Consider the following 25,534-nt stretch of genomic DNA (forward strand, 5'->3'; position numbering starts at 1 on the left):
TTTTAAAGTAGGCTTAGATCTAGATAGGCCTATCACAATATTGTGTTGTGTGGGTTGAAGTTCTAAATATCATACTTTAACTACGTCGCAAATTATTTTATTTTTTGGTTAAAAACAATTTTGATAAAAAGGTGAAATTTGATTTGCTCTATACATACTCATCTGGTGTGTCATTCGAAACATGAAAAGTTGCAAAAATCGTTTTGATCTGAGAGTTGACATCGTTGAAGCCATACTGTACTTTGACCAACTCAATCATCCCTGACCCTTTGTAGGCGAAGCACATCTTATGGATAAAAAAAAATGAGACTCTATAACTATTGTTTCCTGAAAGTCTTATATTACAAGTGTTTGTGTCACATTCCGGCAGCGTGCTGTCAACCCAGTCGAAAGTTTTAATGGGACAATGTTAAAATCTTCTGTTTGAAGTCGTCTTTTACAAACAAAGGACTGAAAACTGTTGTCTGTTTTGGCTGTCCTGCAAGTTTCTCATATGCTAGTCACGGGTCGTACCATTAAAACTAGAGTCCAATAAAACTGAGCCGAGGTGGCACTGTTAGCAGACAGCTGTGACCTACATAATTTGCCACTCTAGAGCAAGCAAAACCATTGTCCGCCGGGGGTCGATTAAAATTTTCTTGTCGCCATCTGCGTCTGTCATCGGCAGCGGATTTTCTTTTGGTCTCAGATGTGTATATGTGCGTGCATGATAACAAATGTAGCCTATTGTTATATAAATCTATTTATTTTCTTATGCTATATTTGAAAATGAGCAATTCAGATCACCTAACACATAATCAAAAGCAAGACCAAAATGTACTGTAAGCTTCGATTGGAGCATCGATAGAAAAACACAATTCAAAGGATTAAGTAACGTTGTTAACAAGGGTAACCAGCAAATGTAGAATTGGATTGTGGTGCCTGACAGTATAGGTATTGGAAAGTATGCCTTGCATAACTTAGAATATGCGATTCATTAGTGTATCCAAGTATGCTACACCAAAAGCGTATTTCCCTTTACTTAATATATATCTAATTATAATAAGGTTTTCTTTGAGTACGAAGATTATTGAATAATGCAGCATTTCACGTGGCACTGTGACCTACATATTTTGTCACATCCAGCCCCATTACTTATCTACTCTATGAAAGTTTGTCATGTTTCAGTTTGTGAACAAAATATGTTCTACTTTAAATGTCTTGCTCATGGAATGAACAAAATATGTGTATCTTAGAGTCCATGATCGTTGGGACGTCTTCCACTTCTAGTCCAAGATCTCAGTGATGTATTGAGGTCAAGCTATCTTCGCATCATACCAGTGGCGTATCTAGGGATTTCGGGGGCCGGGGATTTGACATCATGACATGAGATAATGTACTTAATAAATATATAACTTAGTAATATATAACCCAGGTTACTCCCTGAGAGTAATCCCACACGGAAAGAGTTAATCTGAATGGAATGCATCCAACAGGGTCACTAACTTAAATAACAACAAGAATAGCAAGATTACATCGCAGTGTCATAATATTTAAAGCAGGGGTCTCAAACTCATATCAGCATGTGGGCCACAGTGGAAAGTAACAACAAGTCAGCGGGCCACACCACGAAAAGAGAATGTTTTTTCATTAAATTTTACAAACACTACTGTCACTGCAGTTAAATGCTAAAAAAAAGTTTTTATATAATTATTAATTACATTTAGTGTAGTTTATACATGCACAGGCAGTTTAGTTTACTAAAATAAGTTGACGTTGCCTCTGCCACTAATAAAAAAAGCAGAAACTGTAGTTCCCAAAAAAAAAAAAAAAACTAGAATGACTAGGCCTACTGCAGATGGCTCGTCACTCATGTTTCTGTCCACTCTGGCAGAGACCAGACCATCACGTTAGGCCGCAAGGTTGCTCTGAGATGCTCATCAGTCAGTCTTGATCGTAATGCTGTTTTGTTGATCTTCATTCTGGAGAAAAACTGTTCTCAAACGTACGTACCCCCAAACATCGCTAGAATTCTAGCAGCTGCGCAAAATAAGTTTGGAAACTTCTCTCTGAGATGAAACTGGTAGAAATCTGGAACGCCAACATCAGCGTATTTTTGCTTCAGAACAGTGTCACACTGCAGGTCCATCTGGACTTCCTCTGGAACGTTTTTCACGTCAACTGCGAACGGAGTGGCAACAAGGAAAAACTGTGGTTCGAGAGCAGTGAATTGCTGAAAGTGGTGTTCAAAATCTTCAAGTAGTCTGGAGAGGATGTCTACGTAGTCTTTCAGGCACTGTGGTTCAACCGTTATGCTCTGTAGAAAAGAGAAATGAGCCAAGTTTCCATCTGCCAGCTGAGTGGCCCACAAAGTCAGCTTGCATCTGAATGAATCAAACATCACGGTAATCAGCTGCTTTGTCACTGAGCTGAGGTATGTCTCTGTCTTTCATTGTCATGAGCAATGCTATTTCCCGTCTCAGTTCAAAAAATCTCTTCAGCACTTTTCCACCACTCAACAATCTGACTTCCGTATGATACAGCAACTCTCGGTATTCCGCTTCTAAATCAGCTAGAAATGACACAAACTGTCTGTGGTTGAGACCCCGTGCACGTACGAAGTTCACCGTCTTCACGACAACATCCATCACGTTCTTCATTTGTAGACTTTTGCCACATAGTGCTTCTTGGTGCAGAATGCAGTGTATGGCTGCAAAAGGTCCCGCCAAGCTGAGCTGATTCCGTTTCTCTACCAATAATCCAACAACCTTCTCTGAACACATTGCTGGTGCATCGTCCGTAGCCGCTGAAACAAGTTTTTCCCACGGTAGCCCAGACTTGTCAATACAAGCTTCCAGTTCTTGAAACACGTCGCGTCCATTCGTCGTTCCTTTCATGGCTAGTAAGTCCAATAGCTCTTCAACAATGTTTAAGTTTTCGTCGACCCCACAAATGAATACGGCACAGTATGCGGTGTCTGTTACAACAGTAGACTCGTCCAGTGCAATGGAATATGCTACAAAGTCTTTTGCAGCGGCAATCAGTTGCTGTTGAACATTTGTCGCCGAGTCGGTGATCCTGCTTGCCACTGTGTTAGCAGACAAACTTATGCCTTCGAAGAGCTTCTTTTTCTCGGAGCAGATAATTTCACACGCCTGTAGCATACACTCTTTTACAAACTGGCCTTCAGTGAATGGTCGTGATGCCTTTGCTATCATCTCGCTAACAACAAAGCTTGCTTTCACAAAATCTTGACACATGTACCCCATCCCTCCCCATCTCCTTCTCCTGTTTCGCTAGCCGAGTGGCCTGATTAGTATAATGGTGGCCAGATTCTAGCCGCTAGCGGCCAGCGGTAAGAATCAGGCCACCGTTCACCCAGCTGAAAGCCTAAGCGGTTGGTGGGCGACAGTGACACTTCATTTACTGATTTGTGCAGTTGTAAATCATTTCACGGCTTATATGTGGTCATTGTAAATTTTATCTAATTTTTTTGAATTCGCGGACGTGGTCGCGGGCCTCACAAAATAGTTTCGCGGGTCACGGGCCACTTGTTTGAGACCCCTGATTTAAAGTATGAAAAAATGTTGGACACTCGTTTGGGGGGCCCCCCTCATGTGGGGGCAAGGGGAACGTTTCGAATTCGGATACCCACTCTAGCTACCCCCACTGCATCGTACGAGTAAAAGCTATTTCAAATGTTGGACTAAATGTCTTAGTCTCAGTACAAACATATGTGACTTACATATTTGCTGTTAATTAATGAAATGCGTATGCCATTGATCCAAGTTCTTTTAATAACGTTGGCGAAATTTTTAGATGAATAACGGCCACAAAAAGGTTCAACATCAGACACGGCATAGGATGCCACGGTTTCGAAGCTCATCACAAACAAACCACCGTAGAATATGGGGTGACATCGAACACTAAAGAGTTGCAGTAGTGATTGTTGGAGCTGTATTAATATAAGATAATCGTTGTGATAGTTGTAATAAAAGTATACAATCATTATATCTTTCAAAGTAAGAATATTCTATTGACTATCTTCAGAGACGTTGTAATAGTTGGTATTATCTAGCGCAGTTAGCTTTACGCTCCACCCGATCATCAATCAGCCTATCCCAAAATAATATTTACCAATATAAGCTACTTATAGCTTAAGCTTAACTTAATTCTTTAAATTAATTTCCATTAATATAATCCATCTATATCTATTTTATCACTTTGCTGTCCTATTACCAAAGCTTCAAATATCTATGTTACGTCTTCAGGACCTTGTTAGAAACTAAGAATAAAGTTATTTGTTTTGGATGAAGCAAACTAAAGAGATAAAACAAACCACAACGAATTATTAGGCACACAGTTACTATGAACTTACCAGTTGAAAGCCAGAATCAGCAGGGATACCATTATAACCCTAACCCTATTCCTACCATTATTTCTACTTAAGTCTATCTGATTCGAACCATATCCAAAATGGATAGGCCTATCTCCACAATTATGCCAACCTTAAGTTTATCAGCTTTAACATCTATGGGTGATGTTTTGACGCCCGCCAACTCTAAAGTATACGAGCCCAGCGTTGGTCTTCCTCTGCTCAGTTTTTTTACGCTGAAACTCAAATGTTTGTCCTTTCCAATCTCAAGAGCATCAAAGAGATTTATATCCCCTGCAATGATATTAGAGAGATCCATTATACATGAACAGTACCTCTACAGTGTCTACATGTTTCTTTAATCGACTCATGGCTTGGCATGAAATGAAGTCGAAAAAAGAACTCAAGACTGCCTGCACATTTTCAAGGTCATAGATGGGTCTGCAACTTTTATCCGTGGACTCAAAATGTTTTTTAAATGTTTTACATGTTTCGGATGTTGCTAAAGATTTGAAAATAATACAATTCTTGGCCCTCTTCCCCCGCATCAGGACGACGGGACATGACAGCGGGTAATGTTCTAATTCTAGACCATGAAGAACGACAGCCCAGAGCGCATGCTCACGACCAGGTAGTCATCCTCAGAGACAGTCGCATAGTTATAATTATTGTTAAAAGTCATCATCAGTATAAACATTTCAACTGATGAGAAGCGTGCTTAGGGAGAGCAAATAATCAAGAAAATGGCAAAGAAAGTTATTTTCCTCTTTATCTCCGCTAACTCTGCATCCCCTTTATCTCCGCTAACTCTGCATCCCCACATCCACTTTATCTCCGCATCCCCTCATCTCCTTTATCTCCGTTAACTCTGCATCCCCTTTATAACCGCTAACTATGCATCCCCTCATCCCCTTCATATCCGCTAATTCTGCATCCCCTTTATCTCCACTTTATCTCCGCATCCCCTCATCCCCTTTATCTCCACTAACTCTGCATCCCCTCATCCTCTTTGAAGAAAGCGTGTCAGTCAAGGTCACACGAAGAGGTAAGCTGTTTTAGTATAGTACCTTCGGGAGACGACGAGGTTAAGGTCAGAACAACACTGCTGGAGCCAAAGTTGACGGCCACACTGACAGGAAATGATACGCTTGGTAGCGTCTTGATCTCCTTCTGAACAGACGATGACGTCATACCGATGATTCTTATTGGCACTGATGATTGGAGACACTGTTTTACAATTGACATGCTTTCAGAAAGACAGACCGCCTGGCCAATAGGCTAAATGAAATGGAAGAGGACAGAACAGAAAGGCCTCGACCCACAGGCAGAGTCAGTTGAATGAGTGAGTTAGTGAACGGATTTATGGATAGATGGGTGGGGGGATGAATGGCTAAAAAATGATATGTGAATTAGTTTATTGGTGAGTGAATGATGTGTGAATGAGTTTATGGATGAGTGAATGATGTGCAAATGAGATTATGGGTGAGTAAATGATGCGTGAATGAGGTTATGAATGAGTTAATGGGTGAGTAAATGATGCGTGAATGAGGTTATGAATGAGTTAATGGGTGAGTAAATGATGCGTGAATGAGGTTATGGGTGAGTGAATGATTTGTAAATGAGTTTATGGGTGAGTGAATGATGTCTGCATGAGGTTATGGGTGAGTGAATAGTGCAGTAGAGTACAGATAGAGAATACAGTTTGAGGTAAATATTTATGAAGTGAATGAAAGGTATTTCGGAACATGTATGTGGTTAACTAGATACCCGTGTAAGCTCCATTAAGACCGAGTACAAACGAGCAATCCAAAGTACTTCCTTCTATAGTAATCATCTGTACGTCTGGAGAAATAGTTCCAGGATTTCCACTACTTGAGATATGTAATGCCTGAAGTTGGGATCATAAAACATAATGTAGGCCTATATTTGAAAGTGTCTTATTGGCAGCCTTTGGTAAATGTGTGTAAAAACAAAAGTAGAACACACCAGACGTCAGAAGTTTACAATAAAATCGTCACATTTTCAGAGAAACAAAATGTTTTTAAGGATTACTCTTATTAATTCTTGTTTCGTTTTTCTTAGGCTAAGTAAAAAACTTGAATGAACATTTAGTCAACATAGCGTTCTTTTGATGGATGTGGACTTGCGTAGGACAGAGTGAGATACGAAAGTGGCACAAAAGTGATTTTAAGTTCGATCTATTTATGATATCCTTGACCAGGTGGAGCCCACCTTTTTTACAAAGCTTATATAACTCTCTCTGTCTGGTAAAAGCATTGTACACGTTATTTCTCCCACACCCAATCTCGGATCAAGCTGACATTTGCACACTTTTTTTTTTACCTGACAAAACAATAATCAATTTTAAAAAATTAACTATTAGCTAATTAACTATTGGTAATTAATTATTTTCTTTGGTATATCTAACAAGGTAAAGAAGTTATACTTAACTAATGTGTGGTATAAATTGAATTAGTCCCCTTTATACTTTTCTTTAAGGGTGAGACTGTAAAAGCTATTTAATTTTGCTGTATAGAAACTACCTTAGTTTCTCACTACTTGTCCATGGGTTAAGCTGTAGTAACAAAACACTAAATTACTCGGTTCTTGATAGCATATCACATAATCACACACATTGGCCTCTGTCCGTGCTTTAAAAACTAACACACTTCCGGTCATTCGTGCATACATTCCAACTGACATACATAAGTAAAAATAGATTATACACACATTCATCCGTGATATCTCGCTTCTTCTAAAAGTATGATCAATTTTTAACAAGTTGACTAACAAATATAAATATAAAACATTACAACACAATACAACAAAAAATGTCAATTCGATAGGCCACAAAGGCTCTGGACATGCCACACAGGCGTGTATATAGTCACACAGACTTAAACATAGTCACTCTAAAGAAACAGATCCTTTTACGTTTAAAGTGTGTTTTAATTGTGAAGCATTTCAACATAACATATATACACGGCAACGTTAAATACAGATACCCAACTTCACTCGCTGACTTCCTCTCGTCTTGTTTACACACTCGTCACTTCCCCCAAGTCCCCTAACTCTCGATACCCAACACTTGACCGTGTGTCACGGTTGACCACACACTAACCGTGTCACCACAGTCACTATGATTTCGATGTAGTCATTCCGACCAAATAATAGAAGCACAATCTATGTTTAAAACACACAGTCTTAAGTGAAGATGCACAGTCTTAATTGAAGACACAATCTTAGTTAAAGACACACAGTCTTAGTTGAAGACACACAGTCTTACAATCATAACACCAAGTCTTAGCAGATAAAGACACAAAGTCTTTATTGTTGATGAAGACACACAGTTCTTGACCAAGCAACACATGCTTGTAATAAGCCACGTAGGCTTACTATGATAAATGTGTCTGAATGTCCTTTACCACGTTTCTTTCACCAGGTATATGCTGCACTTTGAGCAGAAAGTCCTGAAGCATCAGGGCCAATGAGTTACCCTGGAATTTACCGACTTACGTGTGTTCAAACATCTTAAGGGTCCTTGATCTCTTCGGAGCACGAATCTTCTGCCTAAAAGGTATCTAGACAGCTTGGTTACTACCCAAACGACTGCTAAGCCCTCCCTTTCAACGGTGCTGTAAAGTTGTTCTGTATAGACAACTTTCTACTGACGTACATCTCGGGGTGTAGTCTGCCCTGTGATTCCTGTGCCAGGCCTCCACCAATAGGAACAGCAGATACATGAGTAGCTTAATATGAATTCCTTCTGGCAGTCAGGTAAACGAAGGATCGGTTCCTTTGCAAATGTTTGAAAAAAGTTAAAAGCTTAAAATTGCGCTAAACAAAATAATTGGTAAAATTATTTTTAATCGCCCAGATTTATTTTTGTTTGTTTAGATTCTATATCTATCACAAATTTTATTACGACTGATCCAAACAAATTGATACAACTACGCCGTGTACAGATTTTTTTTTTTTTTATGAAGTATTTTTTAAAAATATTTTCTTGTTCAAGATCGAGTGTACGTTAAAAAAAAAGGATTAAAACTCTTTGTAAAGATTCAGAAATCATATTGGGTACAATTATTCCTCGAGGTGTTAATTGTGTTGTGCGAGAGGTGGCTTATTCTTTGGTATAGTTGAACTACGTCCAAAGCTATCAGACAACTGTAAGTCAGTAAGGGAACAAGCAAACAAGAGAAGAAAAAAAAGCAGAGATTATATATATATATATATATATATATATATATATATATATATATATTGTTGTAAACTTGTTCTCCCCCCACCCCCCGACTGACCATTTTTTCCCACGTGAGATCTTTTTGAATTCTGTTTATGTTTGGAGGCGAAACTGACCTGAGCGAGTGTGTTGAGGTAAAAAGTAACTGGAGTTATGATCGTGGATTTCTCAACGGAGGATTGTTTTTTTCTTAAGTCGGTTTTGTGAATAGTTGTATGTACATTTCGATTAGGGGGACTGTGCAATTATTTCGATTACTCGGATTATTGACTGTTCGTAGTAGATTGTGCTTCTGCAACCAGAAGAATATCGGCGACCTGACAATCGGTGAGTTAACTATCTTAAGCCTACTCCAAAGTCGTAACAACTGGTGTCACAAGTGGGACCCCGCCCACTCTACTTACAATGTCTACTTCTAAACGCTTTCACGAGCTCCAGATTAATGAAATCCGAAAGGAGCTAAAGAGGCGAGACATCGTAGCGTCAGGAAACAAAGAAGCCCTTGTTAGCCGTCTGAGAGAGGCCTTGAAAGAAGATGGGTTCGACCCGGACACTCACGAGTTCGAAGTGAAGACTGATCTCGGCGGAATATTGAGTGAAATGAAAAAAGAGCTTCTAGGGTCAATGCAAACAATTGCGACTAGCCAGAAAACAGATATGGAGGAATTCAGAAGTAAGCTAAGGGATGAAATCGCTGCAGTGAAGTCGGAGCTCACAGTGCAGATGGAGCAAAAGATTCAAGTCCTTAGCGACGAGGTCCAGGCAGTCAAAGTTGAGCTGGGCAAGGTTAAAGGCACAAAAGTAAATTTAGGGTCAAGCGAGGCAACTGGAAAAGTCAAGCCACCTTTCTTTGATGGTACGGTTTCGTGGACAGTTTATAAAAGACAATTTGAGGCGGCTGCAAAAGTGAACAACTGGAGAACAAACGAAGAAAAAGCCACTGGATTAATGCTTGCGTTACGAGGAAAGGCCACTGAATTGCTCCAGATAGTAAGCGACCAGCAAGATTATGAGGCACTTGTTAGAACTATGGAATTGCGATTTGGAGACGAACACATGAAGGAGGTTTATAGGGTTCAATTGAAGACTCGGCAGCAAAAACCAGGAGAGACACTACAAGAGCTGATGGCAGACATCGAACGACTGGCACGCTTGGCTTATCCGACCCTGACCCAAGAGATCTTAGACGTTCTCGTAACGGACGCGTTTATCGATGGTGTTCATGACCCCGAATTGAAGAAGGCTATCCGATTGAGTGGGAAACGAGAGGCGAGCGATGCTTTGATATACGCATTATCTTTTGAGGCAGCTAAAGGCACAGCGAAAACGACCTATCTCAGTCGGGGGCTCCATGTGCAGGAGGAGGACCTCACGCATATTATCAGACAGGTAGTGGACACTATAGAGGACCGGCGGTCACAGCAGATGCCCAGGCAGAACAGGTCGGTCTTTCGCTGCTGGAATTGCGATGCTCCTGGCCATATGCAAAGGAACTGTACTCGAAGAAATGCAGGCCGTCTGAGAGGAAGAGATGGATTGGGTAACCAGCAAGCAGCCACCGCCCAATCTCAGAACCAGGAAAACTAGATTCTGCCGGTCTCGTGGGGCGGAGACAGGCAGCGAGATTCACAGGAAGCCCTAGACTTATCATCCCAGTGGCTGTGTTAGGTAAAAATAGAAGTCTGAGTGTACAAGGGAAAGTAGGAGTTCGTTCCTGCAGATTTCTCTTAGATACTGGCGCATCAAGATCAATAATTCACCCTAGTTTCGTAGAAAACCACTTGATTCACGAAACAAGTGGCTATTCACTAAAAACAGCTAGTGGTGAACTGTTGCCGATTTTAGGACAAACCTTTGTAAATTTTGAGATAGCTAACCAACCTTTTAGTCACGAATTCTTGGTCGCCCATATCATGGATGAGTGTATTCTGGGACTAGACTTTATGCAATTATTTGGATTCACGTTGAACATTGGGGGTGGCACAGTACAATATGGGAATCTAGAAATTCCCTTGCTGGGGGACAACATGGAAGAAGAACAGATTAAGAGGGTCTTGTTAACAGAAGACACCATCATACCCCCACAGTCTGAAGCCATCATATGGGGAACAATAGAAGGCAACGATCCCATGTCTATCACAAGCCTCGTAGAGCAGTCAAAGGAAGCATACAGAAGGTTGCCTGTTGGGAGAATATTGGTTGTTAACAGAGAAGACAGGAGAGTACCTGTTCGCGTTATGAACGTTGACACTCAAGCTTGCAACCTACAAAAGAATAATGTTATCGCCACCTGTTGCCCAGTGGAGCTTATTGCAACGTGTGGTGCAGTGGCCCCTGTAGCTAGTGCATCGTTATGTGACTCTCGAGTTGATCTAATGCTTGGAGATGTGGGCGAGAATCTGTCAGAGGAAGAGTACAATAAAGCTAAACAACTGTTGCTAGAGTTTAAAGACATCATGCCAGACAGTGAAAATGAAGGTGGCCGGACTAATATGGTAACCCATAGGATAGATACAGGTAACACTAGACCAATCCGGCAAACACCACGGCGACTACCATTAGCAAAGCAACAAGAGGCCGCTCACATGTTGGAACAAATGAAGGAACAAGGAATTATAGAGCCGTCTAACAGCCCATGGTGCTCGCCTGTTGTTCTGGTTCAGAAAAAAGATGGCTCTCTGCGTTTTTGCGTTGACTACAGGGCTTTAAATAACGTCACACAAAAAGACAGCTATCCACTGCCGCGTATCGATGACACATTAGACACTCTTTCTGGAGCTCATATATTTTCAACCCTAGATCTCAAAAGCGGCTACTGGCAAGTAGGTTTACATCCTGATGACAAACAGAAAACAGCTTTCTCCACGGGAAACGGACTATGGCAGTTTACGGTTATGCCTTTCGGGCTCTGCAATGCACCGGCAACTTTTGAGAGACTGATGGAACAAGTTTTGCGGGGCTTAAATTGGAATGCTTGCCTGGTCTACCTAGATGACATTATAGTCTTCGGAAAGACATTTGATGAACACATACATAACTTGAGGGAAGTGATGCAGCGTATTCGAAGTGCGGGAATGAAACTAAATCCGAAGAAGTGCTCATTCTTTCAGAGGGAAGTTAAATATCTGGGCCATATTGTATCCAAAGACGGGGTAAGCACAGACCCAGAAAAAACGGAAGTCGTCAAGCACTGGCCTACACCTACTAATCTTCATGAGCTCAGAAGCTTCTTGGGTCTTTGCAGCTATTACAGACGCTTTGTACCCAGTTTCTCCACTATCGCTAGAGCCCTTCACCAATTGACTGAGAGGAAGACGCAATTTCAATGGACGCCAGATTGTCAAGAAGCTTTTGAGAGATTGAAAGAGGCTCTCGTCTCATCGCCCATGTTGTCTTATCCCCTACCAGGTAATGTGTTTCAACTTGACACGGATGCTAGCAATACAGGGATCGGTGCTGTTTTATCACAGGAAGTGTATGGTAGCGAGAGAGTGGTAGCCTACTTTAGCAGAAGTTTGTCAAAAGCTGAACGAAATTATTGTGTGACTAGACGTGAGCTGCTAGCTGTGGTGGACTCCATTAAACATTTCCACAAGTATCTGTATGGACAAAGATTTAAGTTGAAAACAGACCATGCGGCCCTCCAATGGCTACTTTCCTTCAAGAATCCGGAAGGACAAGTAGCTAGATGGTTAGAAAGGTTACAGACTTATGATTTCGAAACACAACACAGGAAGGGACAAGCCCATTCGAATGCCGACGCTTTATCACGACGACCTTGTAAGCAGGAGTGCAAGCATTGCACAAAAGTAGAAGGGAAAACAAATGCCCTGGATTGTAGGCGGTTGGAGCTAAGTGCATCAGCGTCTTGGTCTGAGGAGACGATAAGCAGAGAACAAAAGGATGACAAAGATATTGCCCCAATTTTGCAATGGAAAGAAGTTGGACAACACCCTGATTGGCATCAAATTTCTAGTACGGGAGAGATTACCAAGGCTTACTGGGCGCAATGGGACTCTCTGGTGATAGACAACGACGTCCTAAAACGGATTTGGGAGTCCACCGATGGGACCTCGACACGAGTACAACTAGTTTTACCAAAGATTAGAATCCCAGAAGTGCTACATGAAATGCACAACGGCTCCACAGGTGGTCACTTAGGCGTTAACAAAACGTTAGAAAAAGTCAGGCAACGGTTTTATTGGTGTCGTTACAAGGAAGACGTAGAAGATTGGTGCAGGAAATGTGACCGGTGTGCGGCAACTAAAGGCCCGCAACGTCGAACTAGAGGACCCTTGCAACAGTACAACGTAGGTGTCCCATTTGAGAGAATCGCACTGGACGTAGCTGGACCTTTTCCTGAGACTAACAAAGGGAACAAATACATTCTCGTGATAATGGACTATTTTAGTAAATGGCCAGAAGCTTTCGCGATGCCCAACCAGGAAACCACAACAATAGTCGATATTTTGGTAGGACATTGGATTAGTCGTTTTGGTGTCCCAATGGAATTACATTCAGATCAAGGACGCAACTTTGAATCTAATCTGTTTCAGGAGATTTGTAAAATCTTGAATATCGAGAAGACGCGAACCACACCACTACGCCCTCAATCAGATGGGATGGTAGAACGCTTCAATCGTACTCTGGTACAGCATCTGGCTAAAATGTCAGCAGAACAGCAAAATGATTGGGATGACTACATTCCCCTATTCCTTCTGTCTTATAGAGGAGCAGTTCATGCAACTACAGGTTACACACCAGCCAAATTATTGTTTGGTCGAGAACTTAGGATGCCAGCAGACCTCTTATTTGGACAGCCAGGAGACCAACCAACAACGGCAAGCGAATATGTAACAGGACTTCGAAGGAGACTAGAAGAGGTTCATGCAGTTGCAAGGAGTAGGATAAAAGACAGTAGCGACCTTATGAAAACCAGATACGACAGAAGGGCCAACTCTGCGGGGTTTGAAGAACATGATCTTGTCTGGCTATACAACCCCAAGAGAAAGAAGGGAAGATCGCCGAAATTACAGAAAGACTGGGAAGGCCCATATCGGATTGTGAAAAGGATCAACGACGTTGTGTACCGGATCCAGAAGGGCCCTCGAACCAAATGCAAAGTAGTGCACCTAGATCGGTTGAACCGTTATTGTGGAGATGATGGAGAGTCTGTTCGGGACGCACAGACCTAGGGAGGGGGCAGTGTTGTAAACTTGTTCTCCCCCCACCCCCCGACTGACCATTTTTTCCCACGTGAGATCTTTTTGAATTCTGTTTATGTTTGGAGGCGAAACTGACCTGAGCGAGTGTGTTGAGGTAAAAAGTAACTGGAGTTATGATCGTGGATTTCTCAACGGAGGATTGTTTTTTTCTTAAGTCGGTTTTGTGAATAGTTGTATGTACATTTCGATTAGGGGGACTGTGCAATTATTTCGATTACTCGGATTATTGACTGTTCGTAGTAGATTGTGCTTCTGCAACCAGAAGAATATCGGCGACCTGACAATCGGTGAGTTAACTATCTTAAGCCTACTCCAAAGTCGTAACAATATATATAAGGAAAGCAACTGTACATTTAAAGCCAAACTTATTAATGCAAGAAGAGTTATTTCCCTTAATATCTAATAAAAGTAATTAATTACCAATAATTAATTGACTCATTTGTTCTTGTTGTTTTGTAATTCATTCATATTTTGTTAGGTACAAAAAATAAAAGTCTCAAGTTGATCCAAGAATAGGTGTGGGAGAAATAACGTGTGCAGTCATTCAAGGCGACAAAACCCCACATATTTAGCCATATTTATTAATACTGAAGGATTAAGTACCCTTGTTGGTATAAAACAAAATAATTAATTACCACCAATTAATTGGTTAATTTTTAATTAATTCTGCTTTTGTTAGATACAATAAATAATTGTGTAAAGTTTCAAGTTGATCCGAGAATGGATGTGACAGAAATAACATGTACGAAAATTGGCGCAGACAGAGTGAGAAGATTAAAGTTTTGTGAACAAAAAAATCAAAGTTTAGTTTTTGGTTTTTCTTTTTAAATTCTTGTTAACTTTATGTGGAATTGTTGTTTCAAAAAGAGATTCGTTTTTTTTTTCTTGATCAGAAGTCACGAAGTTTTCGACGTTCCTTTTTATTTTTCCTCAACCGTCTCTTTTTTTTTTTACTAGTGAGGTAAGCATATTCATTGGACGCAAGGTGTCGCTTGTCTTGACGGTCTCGCGTGGCGGCTATATGCAATGGACCTCATTCACCGATCGAAAACAAACAAGATGTAGCCACGTGATTCTCTATATCTTCTATACAAATTATGTAATCCATAAAGCCTTTCACGTGATACGTATTTTTCATTGTTTTATCAATATTATGACTTGGCTAAATAAGTTTATTTACGATTAGTGAATGATGTCCATTCTTGCAGCGCCATTGAGTCAAGATGCACAGCCGACATAGATTTTGACCTTATTTTTCAATAGGATAGGAATGATACTTATAAATGTCAGTGCTGTCCAAACTTTCCAGAACCTGGCCCGGGTTTATAAGAAAACAAAACGCCACTTGTGTGTGTAGCTTCCCACAAAGAAGTAGTAGGTCTAGATCAGTGATTCCCAAAGTGGTCTATATAGACCCCCATGGGTCTACGAAGACTTCCAGGGGGTCTACGAAAGTGAAAAAATAAATTGGGGGTCTATGAGATGTCCACGGGGGTCTACGGTAATAGATTTCATTTAAGCAGATCGTGACTTTAATTTTTACATTCATTTAATGTAATTATTTTGTAGACTAATATATGATGTGTACCTTGGTAAATCCTTTAAATATTTATCCTGCTAATCAAACCAAAGAATTGTAGTATTTAGTCTCAATACGTATTTAAAAAGCTTCATTTTGTCTACATGTAACAAATGTTTAACAACAAGAAATGTACACTGTCCAGTGTTGGTTATTTAAAACTGGGATTCATTCCTTCCTTGTCAAACAAGCGGTTGCCTAAGTGACTTTTTTTTATAATGATATGAAACTATTACGCTGTAGGATCATCTGAGACAATGTCACCCTGACAAAATAGATAAAGATTTGAAAAATTTTCTAACCCTCAAAGATAAAGTTCTGAATAGACCCACACAATCTCTCTTCAACATCATATAGAGAAGATGTTGGTTTGTGAGTGTCTTACAATATCTCTTAACTTATAGCAAAATACGGAAAACACTAAAGGTAAAACATGGATTTTACCAGCCGTTGTAGTTGTGAAAACTGTTTTACACACACCTACATCTGATATTATTAAAATAATTTCTTTAAGCAACAGTTCTATGGCACATCGGTGGCATGAGTTATCAAATTAAAAGCTTCTTATGTGATTCTTTGCAAAGGAAATATATATAGGTTGGGATCAGTGGCGTCACAGGCTGTGACAGAGTGTAGCGCTGTGTGCTGCAAACTGCCTAAGGGTCGCCAGCTCCTTATTTTTCCTCAGGTTAACCCACGTACAGGATTCTCAGACAATAGACGAAGTAGAAAATTGTATATACCTTGAGAGTGTAGTCAGTATATGAGGTGGAACAGATGAAGACATTAAACGCCGTATAAATGTAGCGCGTCAGACATTTACACAGCTAAAACCAACCTGGAAATCTCCTCACATCTCAAACAAGACTAAACTATGAATCTTTAACTCTAATGTCAAGGCTGTCCTACTGTATGGTTCTGAAACATGGAGAATTACGGAGAGGACAATAAAAAAGTACAGACATTCATCAACAGATGCCTGAGAAACATCCTAAAAATACACTGGTACGACAAAGTAGAAAACACCAAACTGTGGGAGATGAGTGGACAGAAAAATATAGAAGTGCAGATCTTAGAGAGGAAGTGGAGATGGATTGGTCACACCCTTAGAAAAGATACCAGCAACAGAGCTAGACAGGCCTATGAGTGGAACCCCAAGGGAACAAGACACAGAGGAAGACCAAAAAGAACATGGCGACGCAGTGTATTAGAAGAAGCCGAGAGGACCGGGAAGAGCTGGGAAACCATAAAAAAACTAGCAAGAGACCGTGGGGGGTGGCGTGTTTTTGTCAAGGCCCTATGTTCCATGAGGAACCCAAAGGAATGATGATGAGGATGAACCCACGACAGCTTTCCCATGTTTGGGTATAGTTGCAAGGCTGCAGCGTTATGAATTCATTTTTCCTTCTGCTAGGTGGCTAATGAGCCCTTCCTGCTTGAAGCCTACTGGCTAAGGCGCCAGTTACTCACCTTCACCCTTCTCCTTTGGTGAAAAAGGTTACCCGTCACTTGAAAGATCAAGAAATACACGATAAACTCTTTGCGAAAACCTTTACACTGATTATTAATACAAATAAATGAATTAATATTTAATGTTGGAATGTCTTCTTCATAAAATGTATGAAACATGATATCCGTAGGAACAGATGATAAGCCTGGGTAAAGAAACATTTCCAGTGTGTTTGATGATTCCAGCAATACATATTAATTGCTAATTTAATTGGTTTACATTTCATTTGAATTTAATCAATAAAAAATAGTTATTATTTAATACTTAATTTGTAGCTTTAAATTGCATTTTCACTCTTCAACTCACTAAAATTAGAAATTAGTTTTTAAAAAAATTGCAAAAAAAAAAATGCAATATAAGTTAAGCAGGGGGTCTACCGAAAATCAGAAAACATGGCAAGGGGTCTACGAGACAAAAAAGTTTGGGAACCACTGGTCTAGATCTAGCTATTAACATTTTGTATGTTTAAAACCATTCTATCGTTAACTCTATGACCTGAACTTCCTGTAAAGTGGCCGATGTTATTGTGATCTCTTGTTTTTCATGCTCCGCCAGACCTGTCATTTCCTGCGAGTACGGAGACTCCGAGAGAATTGTAGCTACAGTCACATACGATGCAAATGTGGATGCCCCATAATAGACTTCCATATAATACCTGCACATAGTAGATATCCATAGTGTACATGAAAATTAATAGACGTCTTATTGTTCTTATAATGTATATATATCATGGGCGTAGCCGGGGGGGGGGGTTCTTGGGGTTCTAATCCTCCCCGAAATGAAATCCCCCCCCCGCAGGGGGATCGGAATTTAGTGACTGATTTTTTGCTTTGATTTTGTTTATTTTAGGTGAGATTTTAATACTAAACCATCACTTGCCCCAGCCCAACCAAGGGTATTTTGAGTTTAAAACCCCTTACTAGGGGGATCGAGTTTATAACCCCCTACCAGGGGGCTTTGAGTTTAAAACCACCTACCAGGGGGGTTTGAGTTTAAAACCCCCAACCAGGGGTTTTTGCAGTTAAATCCCACTCTTCTATAAAACAAAACAAATAAAAAATGCAAACGACAATCCCCAAATTCCAAAAGGACAATTTACGATAAAACCCCTCTTCAATATATAAAAAAAAGCAAACTACACACTCAAAATTCTATGAGCGTAGCCAAAGGGGTTTTGAGTTTACCCCCCCCCCCCACCTTTCTTCAGTAGGGTTTGAAGCTAAAAAAATACCTCTTCAATATAAAAAAAAGCTAATTACGCACTCAAAATGTTATGAGCGTAGCTTAATGGGTTTTGACTCAGTTTTGAGTTTAAACCCCCCTTCAGCGGGGTTTGAAGGTAAAAAATACCTCTTTAATAATAAAAGCAAAGCAAATTATACACTCAAAATGTTATGAGTGTAGTCAAAGGGGTTTTGAGTTTAAACTCCCCTCCAGTGGAGTTTGAAGCTAAAAAATACCTCTTCATTATATAAAAAAAAGCAAATTACTCACTCTAAAATCTATGAGCGTAGCCAAATGGGGTTTTGAGTTTAAACCCCACGCCAGCGGGGTTTGAAGCTAAAAAATACATCTTCAGTGTAAGAAAAAAAAGCAAATTAAGCACTCAAAATGCTACGAGCGTTGCCAAAAGAGGTTTTGAGTTTAACCCCCCCCCCCTTTTGAGGGGTTTGATACTAAAAAATACCTCTTCAATATAAAAAAAAGCAAATTACACACTAAAATTATTTGAGCGTAGCGTATTGGGATTTTAGGTTTAAACCCCTCTCCTACAGATGACTTTTTAAAAGTTTAAAATCCCTCCAGATGGTTTTGAGTTTAAAATTCCTCTACAGAGTGTTTTGAGGTGGAAAACCTCTATCTAATATTATTCTAAAACAAACTACAGTTACACATTTCTACCAGTGGCGGGGCTCCATTAATAAAGTGCAGTGAATAGTCATCTGCCGAAATTGAAAAACACTAAATGTGGCTCAACAAAGATGGCTAAGACAGATTTTAGGAGTCAGTTATAGAGATCGGGTCTAAATCAAGGAAATCCTATGCCGAAGTGGGAGTCGACCTCTTAATAAGATTGTGATAGAGCGTCGTATAAGGTTTGCGGACATGTTCTCCGACAAAATGAATTAGGCATAAGAAGATTTGCGATGACATCCTAGTACAACTTAGCGCCACACATTCATGAAGGTCCTCAGAGCAGGTGGGAAGAGGCTTCAGACATTACCAGTGACAGATTTTTATGGAAACAGCTTGACGGCAAATGCGACGAACGGCGCGGGAGGGTCTAAGTCAGTAAGAATAGCAAATTAGTTTTTTGAAACAAAACTTTTTAATAGCAGGAAAATACACTGTAGATACCTCAGAATATGCATTTTGTTGGCTTTCAATACCAGAAATCGCGTTTGGCTCCGCCCCGCGATTAGGAAGCTCCTAGCGCTCCCCCAGACACCATTGCTGGCAAAGGCGGGGAATCTACAATTTTTTCACTAACTCCAGGACGAACCTATTCTAGGGCACAATAAACGTCTTCCGAAAGAATGAAGGGTCAGAATGTAATAAAGATGATGTACACACACAGACATAAATAAATATTTTTTTTTGTTCGCGGGGGGGGGGGGGGGGAGAAAAAAATCCCCCCCAACCCCCCTCCCCCCCCCGAAAAAAAAAACTTGCTACGCCCATGATATATATATATATATATATATATATATATATATATATATATATATATATATATATATAACCCTCTTTGGAATACTCTTTTCAATGCTAATCCACCGAAGGCATATATCTTCATTCCAGATTCGATGGCAAACTTCTAAATATTGCTAGACTGAGGGCCAAAACTAAAATCAAAACCACCCTCATAAGAGATATGCTCTTTGCGGACGACGCAGCGGAAGTGGCACACTCACAAGAGGAACTTCAGTCACTAATGTTCTGCTTCTCAAGGCTTGCAAAGAGTATGGCCTAACCATTAACACAAAGAAAACTAATGTTATGGGACCTGCTACAGCACCACCCTCCATCCTCATTGGCAATAACAAGCTAGATGCGTAAACGAATTCTGCTACCTTGGATCTACAATTCAAGGTGACCTGTCAATAGAAGAGGAGATAAAAAAAAACGCATAGGAAAGGCCGCATCAACCTTCGCTAGACTCCGGCCAAGAGTTTGGGAAAACAAGAATCTCACCACAGCGATCAAAATGGAGGTCTACAAGGCATGCGTTCTTAGCACGCTAGTGTACAGCAGTGAGTCTCGGACAACCTACACAAAACAAGAGAGAAAACTAAACTCATTTCACTTGCGCTCCCTTCGAAGGATCTTAAAAATAACATGGAAAGAAAGAGTGTGTAATACTGAGATCCTCGCGAGAACGGGCCTTCCCAGCATCTTTACAGTTCTCAGGCAACGCGGCCTGCGCTGGCTCGGACATGTTCGGATGGAGGACAATCGCATCCCGAAAATCATTCTGTACTGGCAACTTGCGTCTGGCCGCCCCCACCTTCGTTACGTGGATGTGATAAAACAGGATTTAAAATCCGTGAATATTGATACTTACTATTGGGAAGACATAGCCTTAGACCGCACTAGTTGAAGAGACGGTGACCAAGAAAGCTATAGACAGCGAGAAAACATGAGCCTCGGCTCTTAAAGAAAAGCTTGCCACACGAAAAATGGCCAGCTCCTCTACCACCAAAGCGAAAGCCACCTTGACCTTGACGGGAGTGTCTCTCCAAAATAGGGCTCCATAGCCATATGAAAAAGTGTTTGAGATGAACCATAGTCGTTCTACGACTGAAGGAGGCCAGTGAATGTATATACATACGAAAGTGTAACACTAACAGATTTACACAAGAAAAATGTAGTAGTGTAGTTAATTACTAAATGTAAAATAAAATACATATCAATAGTATTTTTAGCGGGTCCCGTAAGGAAAAATGCACCATTGTGTTAGTATTGCCTGTCAAAAACTATACGATCTAATGAAAATCCGATTTTTCCAACGAATATGTTTGTAAAATGTTTTACATATTTCGGATGTTCCTTCAGAGTTGAAGATAGTTTACTTCCTAGTCCAAACCTCCCCGCAGAACGATGGGGGATGGGAGCGTGCAGGGTTTGAACCCGGGACCATCGATAAATCCAAACGACAGTCCAGCGCGCAGACCGCATGACCAGGCAGCCATCCTAGGTTTAGGTGAAACGATCCGCGAGGCGTATGTCGGAAATTTACATGGGTCTCGGAACGAATAGGGGCCTATGCGAGCTAATGAAAATCCGATTTTTTCCAGCGAAAATAGATTCAAATTTTACTTAGGCCGTCTGAAAGAGTGTAAGCCTTTGGTTTGAAAAATTCAAGCACGCTTATTTTATTCATATCGGCTAGTGCAAACTTTTTCAAACACAATGAATAAGATAAACCTTGTCATGAAAAAAAAAACGTATTAGGGATAGCCTATAAGTATCCTGGCTTTAAGTCATTTCATGAATGAGATTGAAAGTCTATTTATATATCTAATGAAACTATGAAGACATTTAACAATGTATGTGGTAAACCAAATAGTATAACCAACAGGGCTAGTCTACATATTCTTACTTTCTATCAGCTTCTAGCCTGACGGTATTTGAGGTTTCTATAGTACACATTGTGACGCTTCCATTAAAAAATACAGTCTGAAAATTATATAGGTGTAAAATAAAATTGGAGATAAAAAAGGATTCATTTGAAATGCTAAATAGGTTCACTGTATTTGCACATAAATGTTCTTAATAGAGTGCTTCTATAGAATCTACATAAAAGGAAAATGTCTACAACACTGACAGAGCAAGTATGCTTATTGCCAACTTGAAACAATGTTGTCTTGGCTGCAAATTATGGCCATTGTCTTCGGCTACTTTGGCCAAGAATGAAAACTTCCGCGAGTTGACAGCCTGGAACAAGGTGAGACCCAAAGGCAGAGTGGTCTAGAGTCATTCTAGAGTCATTCTAGACCATCGAATAATTTTCAAACTGAAGCCGGAGAGAATAATCTTAACTTCAACCCTGGCAGATAAGGGTTTTACATGGCCTGAGGTTAGCTCAAACTCTTAACTTCAACCCTGACGGATAAGGGTTTTACCTGGCCTGGGGTAATTCAAACTCTTAACTTCAACCCTGGCGGATAAGGGTTTTACATGGCCTGGGGTTAGCTCAAACTCTTAACTTCAACCCTGGCGGATAAGGGTTTTACCTGGCCTGAGGTTAGCTCAAACTCTTAACTTCAACCCTGGCGGATAAGGGTTTTACCTGGCCTGGGGTAATTCAAACTCTTAACTTCAACCCTGGCGGATAAGGGTTTTACATGGCCTGGGGTTAGCTCAAACTCTTAACTTCAACCCTGGCGGATAAGGGTTTTACCTGGCCTGGGGTAATTCAAACTCTTAACTTCAACTCTGGCGGATAAGGGTTTTACATGGCCTGGGGTTAGCTCAAACTCTTAACTTCAACCCTGGCGGATAAGGGTTTTACATGGCCTGGGGTTAGCTCAAACTCTTAACTTCAACCCTGGCGGATAAGGGTTTTACATGGCCTGGGGTAATTCAAACACTTAACTTCAACCCTGGCGGATAAGGGTTTTACATGGCCTGGGGTTAGCTCAAACTCTGAACTTCAACCCTGGCGGATAAGGGTTTTACATGGCCTGGGGTTAGCTCAAACTTTTAACTTCAACCCTGGCGGATAAGGGTTTTACATGGCCTGAGGTTAGCTCAAACTTTTAACTTCAACCCTGGCGGATAAGGGTTTTACCTGGCCTGGGGTAATTCAAACTCTTAACTTCAACCCTGGCGGATAAGGGTTTTACGTGGCCTGGGGTTAGCTCAAACTCTTAACTTCAACCCTGGCGGATAAGGGTTTTACATGGCCTGGGGTTAGCTCAAACTTTTAATTTCAACCCTGGCGGATAAGGGTTTTACATGGCCTGGGGTAATTCAAACTCTTAACTTCAACCCTGGCGGATAAGGGTTTTACATGGCCTGGGGTTAGCTCAAACTCTTAACTTCAACCCTGGCGGATAAGGGTTTTACATGGCCTGGGGTTAGCTCAAACTCTTAACTTCAACCCTGGCGGATAAGGGTTTTACATGGCCTGGGGTAATTCAAACTCTTAACTTCAACCCTGGCGGATAAGGGTTTTACATCGCCTGGGGTTAGCTCAAACTCTTAACTTCAACCCTGGCGGATAAGGGTTTTACATGGCCTGGGGTTAGCTCAAACTTTTAACTTCAATCCTGGCGGATAAGGGTTTTACATGGCCTGGGGTTAGCTCAAACTTTTAACTTCAATCCTGGCGGATAAGGGTTTTACATGGCCTGGGGTTAGCTCAAACTTTTAACTTCAACCCTGGCGGATAAGGGTTTTACATGGCCTGGGGTTAGCTCAAACTTTTAACTTCAATCCTGGCGGATAAGGGTTTTACATGGCCTGGGGTTAGCTCAAACTTTTAACTTCAATCCTGGCGGATAAGGGTTTTACATGGCCTGAGGTTAGCTCAAAATCATCAACGGACTTCATCTCGTGGATAGCACCATGCCATTTGTGTAGGCCTACAAGTCTTGATGAGATTTAACAAAACTATGTAGATGTATATAATATGATCCGAAATGATATTTCATTAAAGTGAGACTGACATGTGTCAAGATAGTGTCTTGTTGAAAAGAAATGGGTGCAAGGACGTACCCTTGTTAGCTCACACAAAATAATCACCTTGTCATTTGGGTTTGAACTCAGACTCAAATACAGATAAGCTCTTGCAGCAGCTTTTAGACAAAAACTGTAATGGCCAGTGTAAGCAGGTACAAAGTACCCCACCATCTGTATGGCGTGTGGTCCAGTATCAGTAGCTGACCAGGTACTTTCATCTATGTGCTCCACTGTAGCCTCGTTCTTGTCAAGATGAAATGGATCAGTTATTCCCTTTTGTAGAAACACAAACATTCCACGATTACCTGCAATAAGAAATGACTTGTATCTGCACGTAGTAACTGTTGAAAATGTAAATCACAAAAATACGAAAACCGTTTACAGCCAATTTATTGAAATACGTTTTAAACTAAAAGTGTCGAGTGTTTACAAAGCTTATATCAACTCACTCTGTCTGTCTGTCTGTCCGGTAAAAAGTGTGCACACGTTACTTCTACCGCACCCATTCTCGGATCAAGTTGAAACATCGCACAATTATTCATTGACATAGACAAGACATGAATCAATAAAAATAAAAGTAACCAATTAGACAATTAATTACCGGTTATTAATTATTTTGTTAAATAGCAACCAGGAAAACTAATACGTCGTGTTCATAGATATGGCTAAATTTGATGGGTTTAGTCCCCTTAAATAATTGTTAGCGCTATTACTCCCTCACGCTATTACTCCCTCACGCTATTACTCCCTCGCGCATTCTCCAATCAAGTTGATATTTTAAACAATTATTTACTGTACCTAACAAAACATGTATCAATAGACAAAAATGCTCGATTAGTCAATGAATTATTTGTAATTAATTATTTTTGTATAGTATGGAATAAGGGCCAGTGTAAGCAGGTACAAAGTACCCCACCATCTGTATGGCGTGTGGTCAAGTATTAGTAGCTGACGAGGTACTTTCATCTATGTGCTCCACTGTAGCCTCGTTCTTGTCAAGATGAAATGGATCAGTTGGTCCCTTTTGTACAAACGTACAAACACAAACATGCCACGAGTACATGATTGTACATTATTGTAAGATCTAGTTTTAACGTTCTTCCCCTTAAGATAAGCTTTGTTTTTTTATAGGATTTTTAAAAATATTTTGCTTGTTTTTTTTTATTATCGTACGTAAACTTTCCATTTCAATGCTACAAACTTTTCAGTCTGATTATAAAAGTAAAGTAAAGTACCCATTTTAGACCATGAGATCCATATGCAGATGATGTAAACGTCATCTTTTTCTTTGGCCAATGGTTAAAGAGGGTGTCATGTGGCCAGCACAACAATCAACCGCCTTTACGTCCCCAACCAAAGTCAGGTACCCATTGAGTTGGGTGCATTCAGGTGCGTCCTTAAATTCCCGAAATTCAAAACCACAGTCTTCACCGAGATTCGAACCCAGGACCGCTCGGTTCGGAAACCAAGTGCTTTATCACTCTGCCAAAACGCCCCTAGTCTGATACTAGACATGAAAATAGGCCTACATTGTCAGCTAAAAAAGAGGAATTAATTAGCTTTGAAATAAATACCAGAGACTACACTTTTATAGCGTTCAAACTCTAGTTTCCAAAAAGTGGCAAGTTAGTTCAATTTTTTTTCTGTCAACAGTCAAATAAAACAAAATTTGTTTTGTTTAAGTTGGTTTGTGTGTGTGTGTGTGCGGTTATGTTAATTAACACAACTAAGACTAAGACTGCTTTATTGATCCTTACGGAAATTTGTTGTGATTACAAGGACTCGTTTCTCATATAAAGACAACACAACAGAAAAATACACATAAATACAACAGACAACATAAAGAGTTCATTCAGCGACTACACACAGGTATCTTGGTGCATTTCATGTTCCCTGATCAATGAGTGGCGGTGATAGAGTCACAAGAGACAATAGC

At 40.5% G+C, this 25,534-nt stretch overlaps 1 protein-coding gene across 1 annotated transcript in view; it reads right to left on the reverse strand.

Moving 5' to 3' along the window:
• LOC106067831 (fibrocystin-L-like) overlaps window positions 1-25,534 on the reverse strand; it is a 119,775-nt gene that overhangs the window by 73,605 nt on the left and 20,636 nt on the right. The window contains exons 13-20 of the mRNA XM_056037704.1: window positions 23,662-23,903; window positions 21,515-21,591; window positions 17,407-17,566; window positions 6,122-6,242; window positions 5,422-5,565; window positions 4,488-4,648; window positions 3,725-3,934; window positions 159-286 (exon numbers count right to left, since the gene is read on the reverse strand). Of these exons, the coding sequence (XP_055893679.1) occupies window positions 159-286; window positions 3,725-3,934; window positions 4,488-4,648; window positions 5,422-5,565; window positions 6,122-6,242; window positions 17,407-17,566; window positions 21,515-21,591; window positions 23,662-23,903 (1,243 nt within the window). The remainder of the gene's footprint in view (window positions 1-158; window positions 287-3,724; window positions 3,935-4,487; window positions 4,649-5,421; window positions 5,566-6,121; window positions 6,243-17,406; window positions 17,567-21,514; window positions 21,592-23,661; window positions 23,904-25,534) is intronic.

Source organism: Biomphalaria glabrata, chromosome 1, assembly GCF_947242115.1.
Source record: "Biomphalaria glabrata chromosome 1, xgBioGlab47.1, whole genome shotgun sequence".
NCBI lineage: Eukaryota > Metazoa > Mollusca > Gastropoda > Planorbidae > Biomphalaria > Biomphalaria glabrata.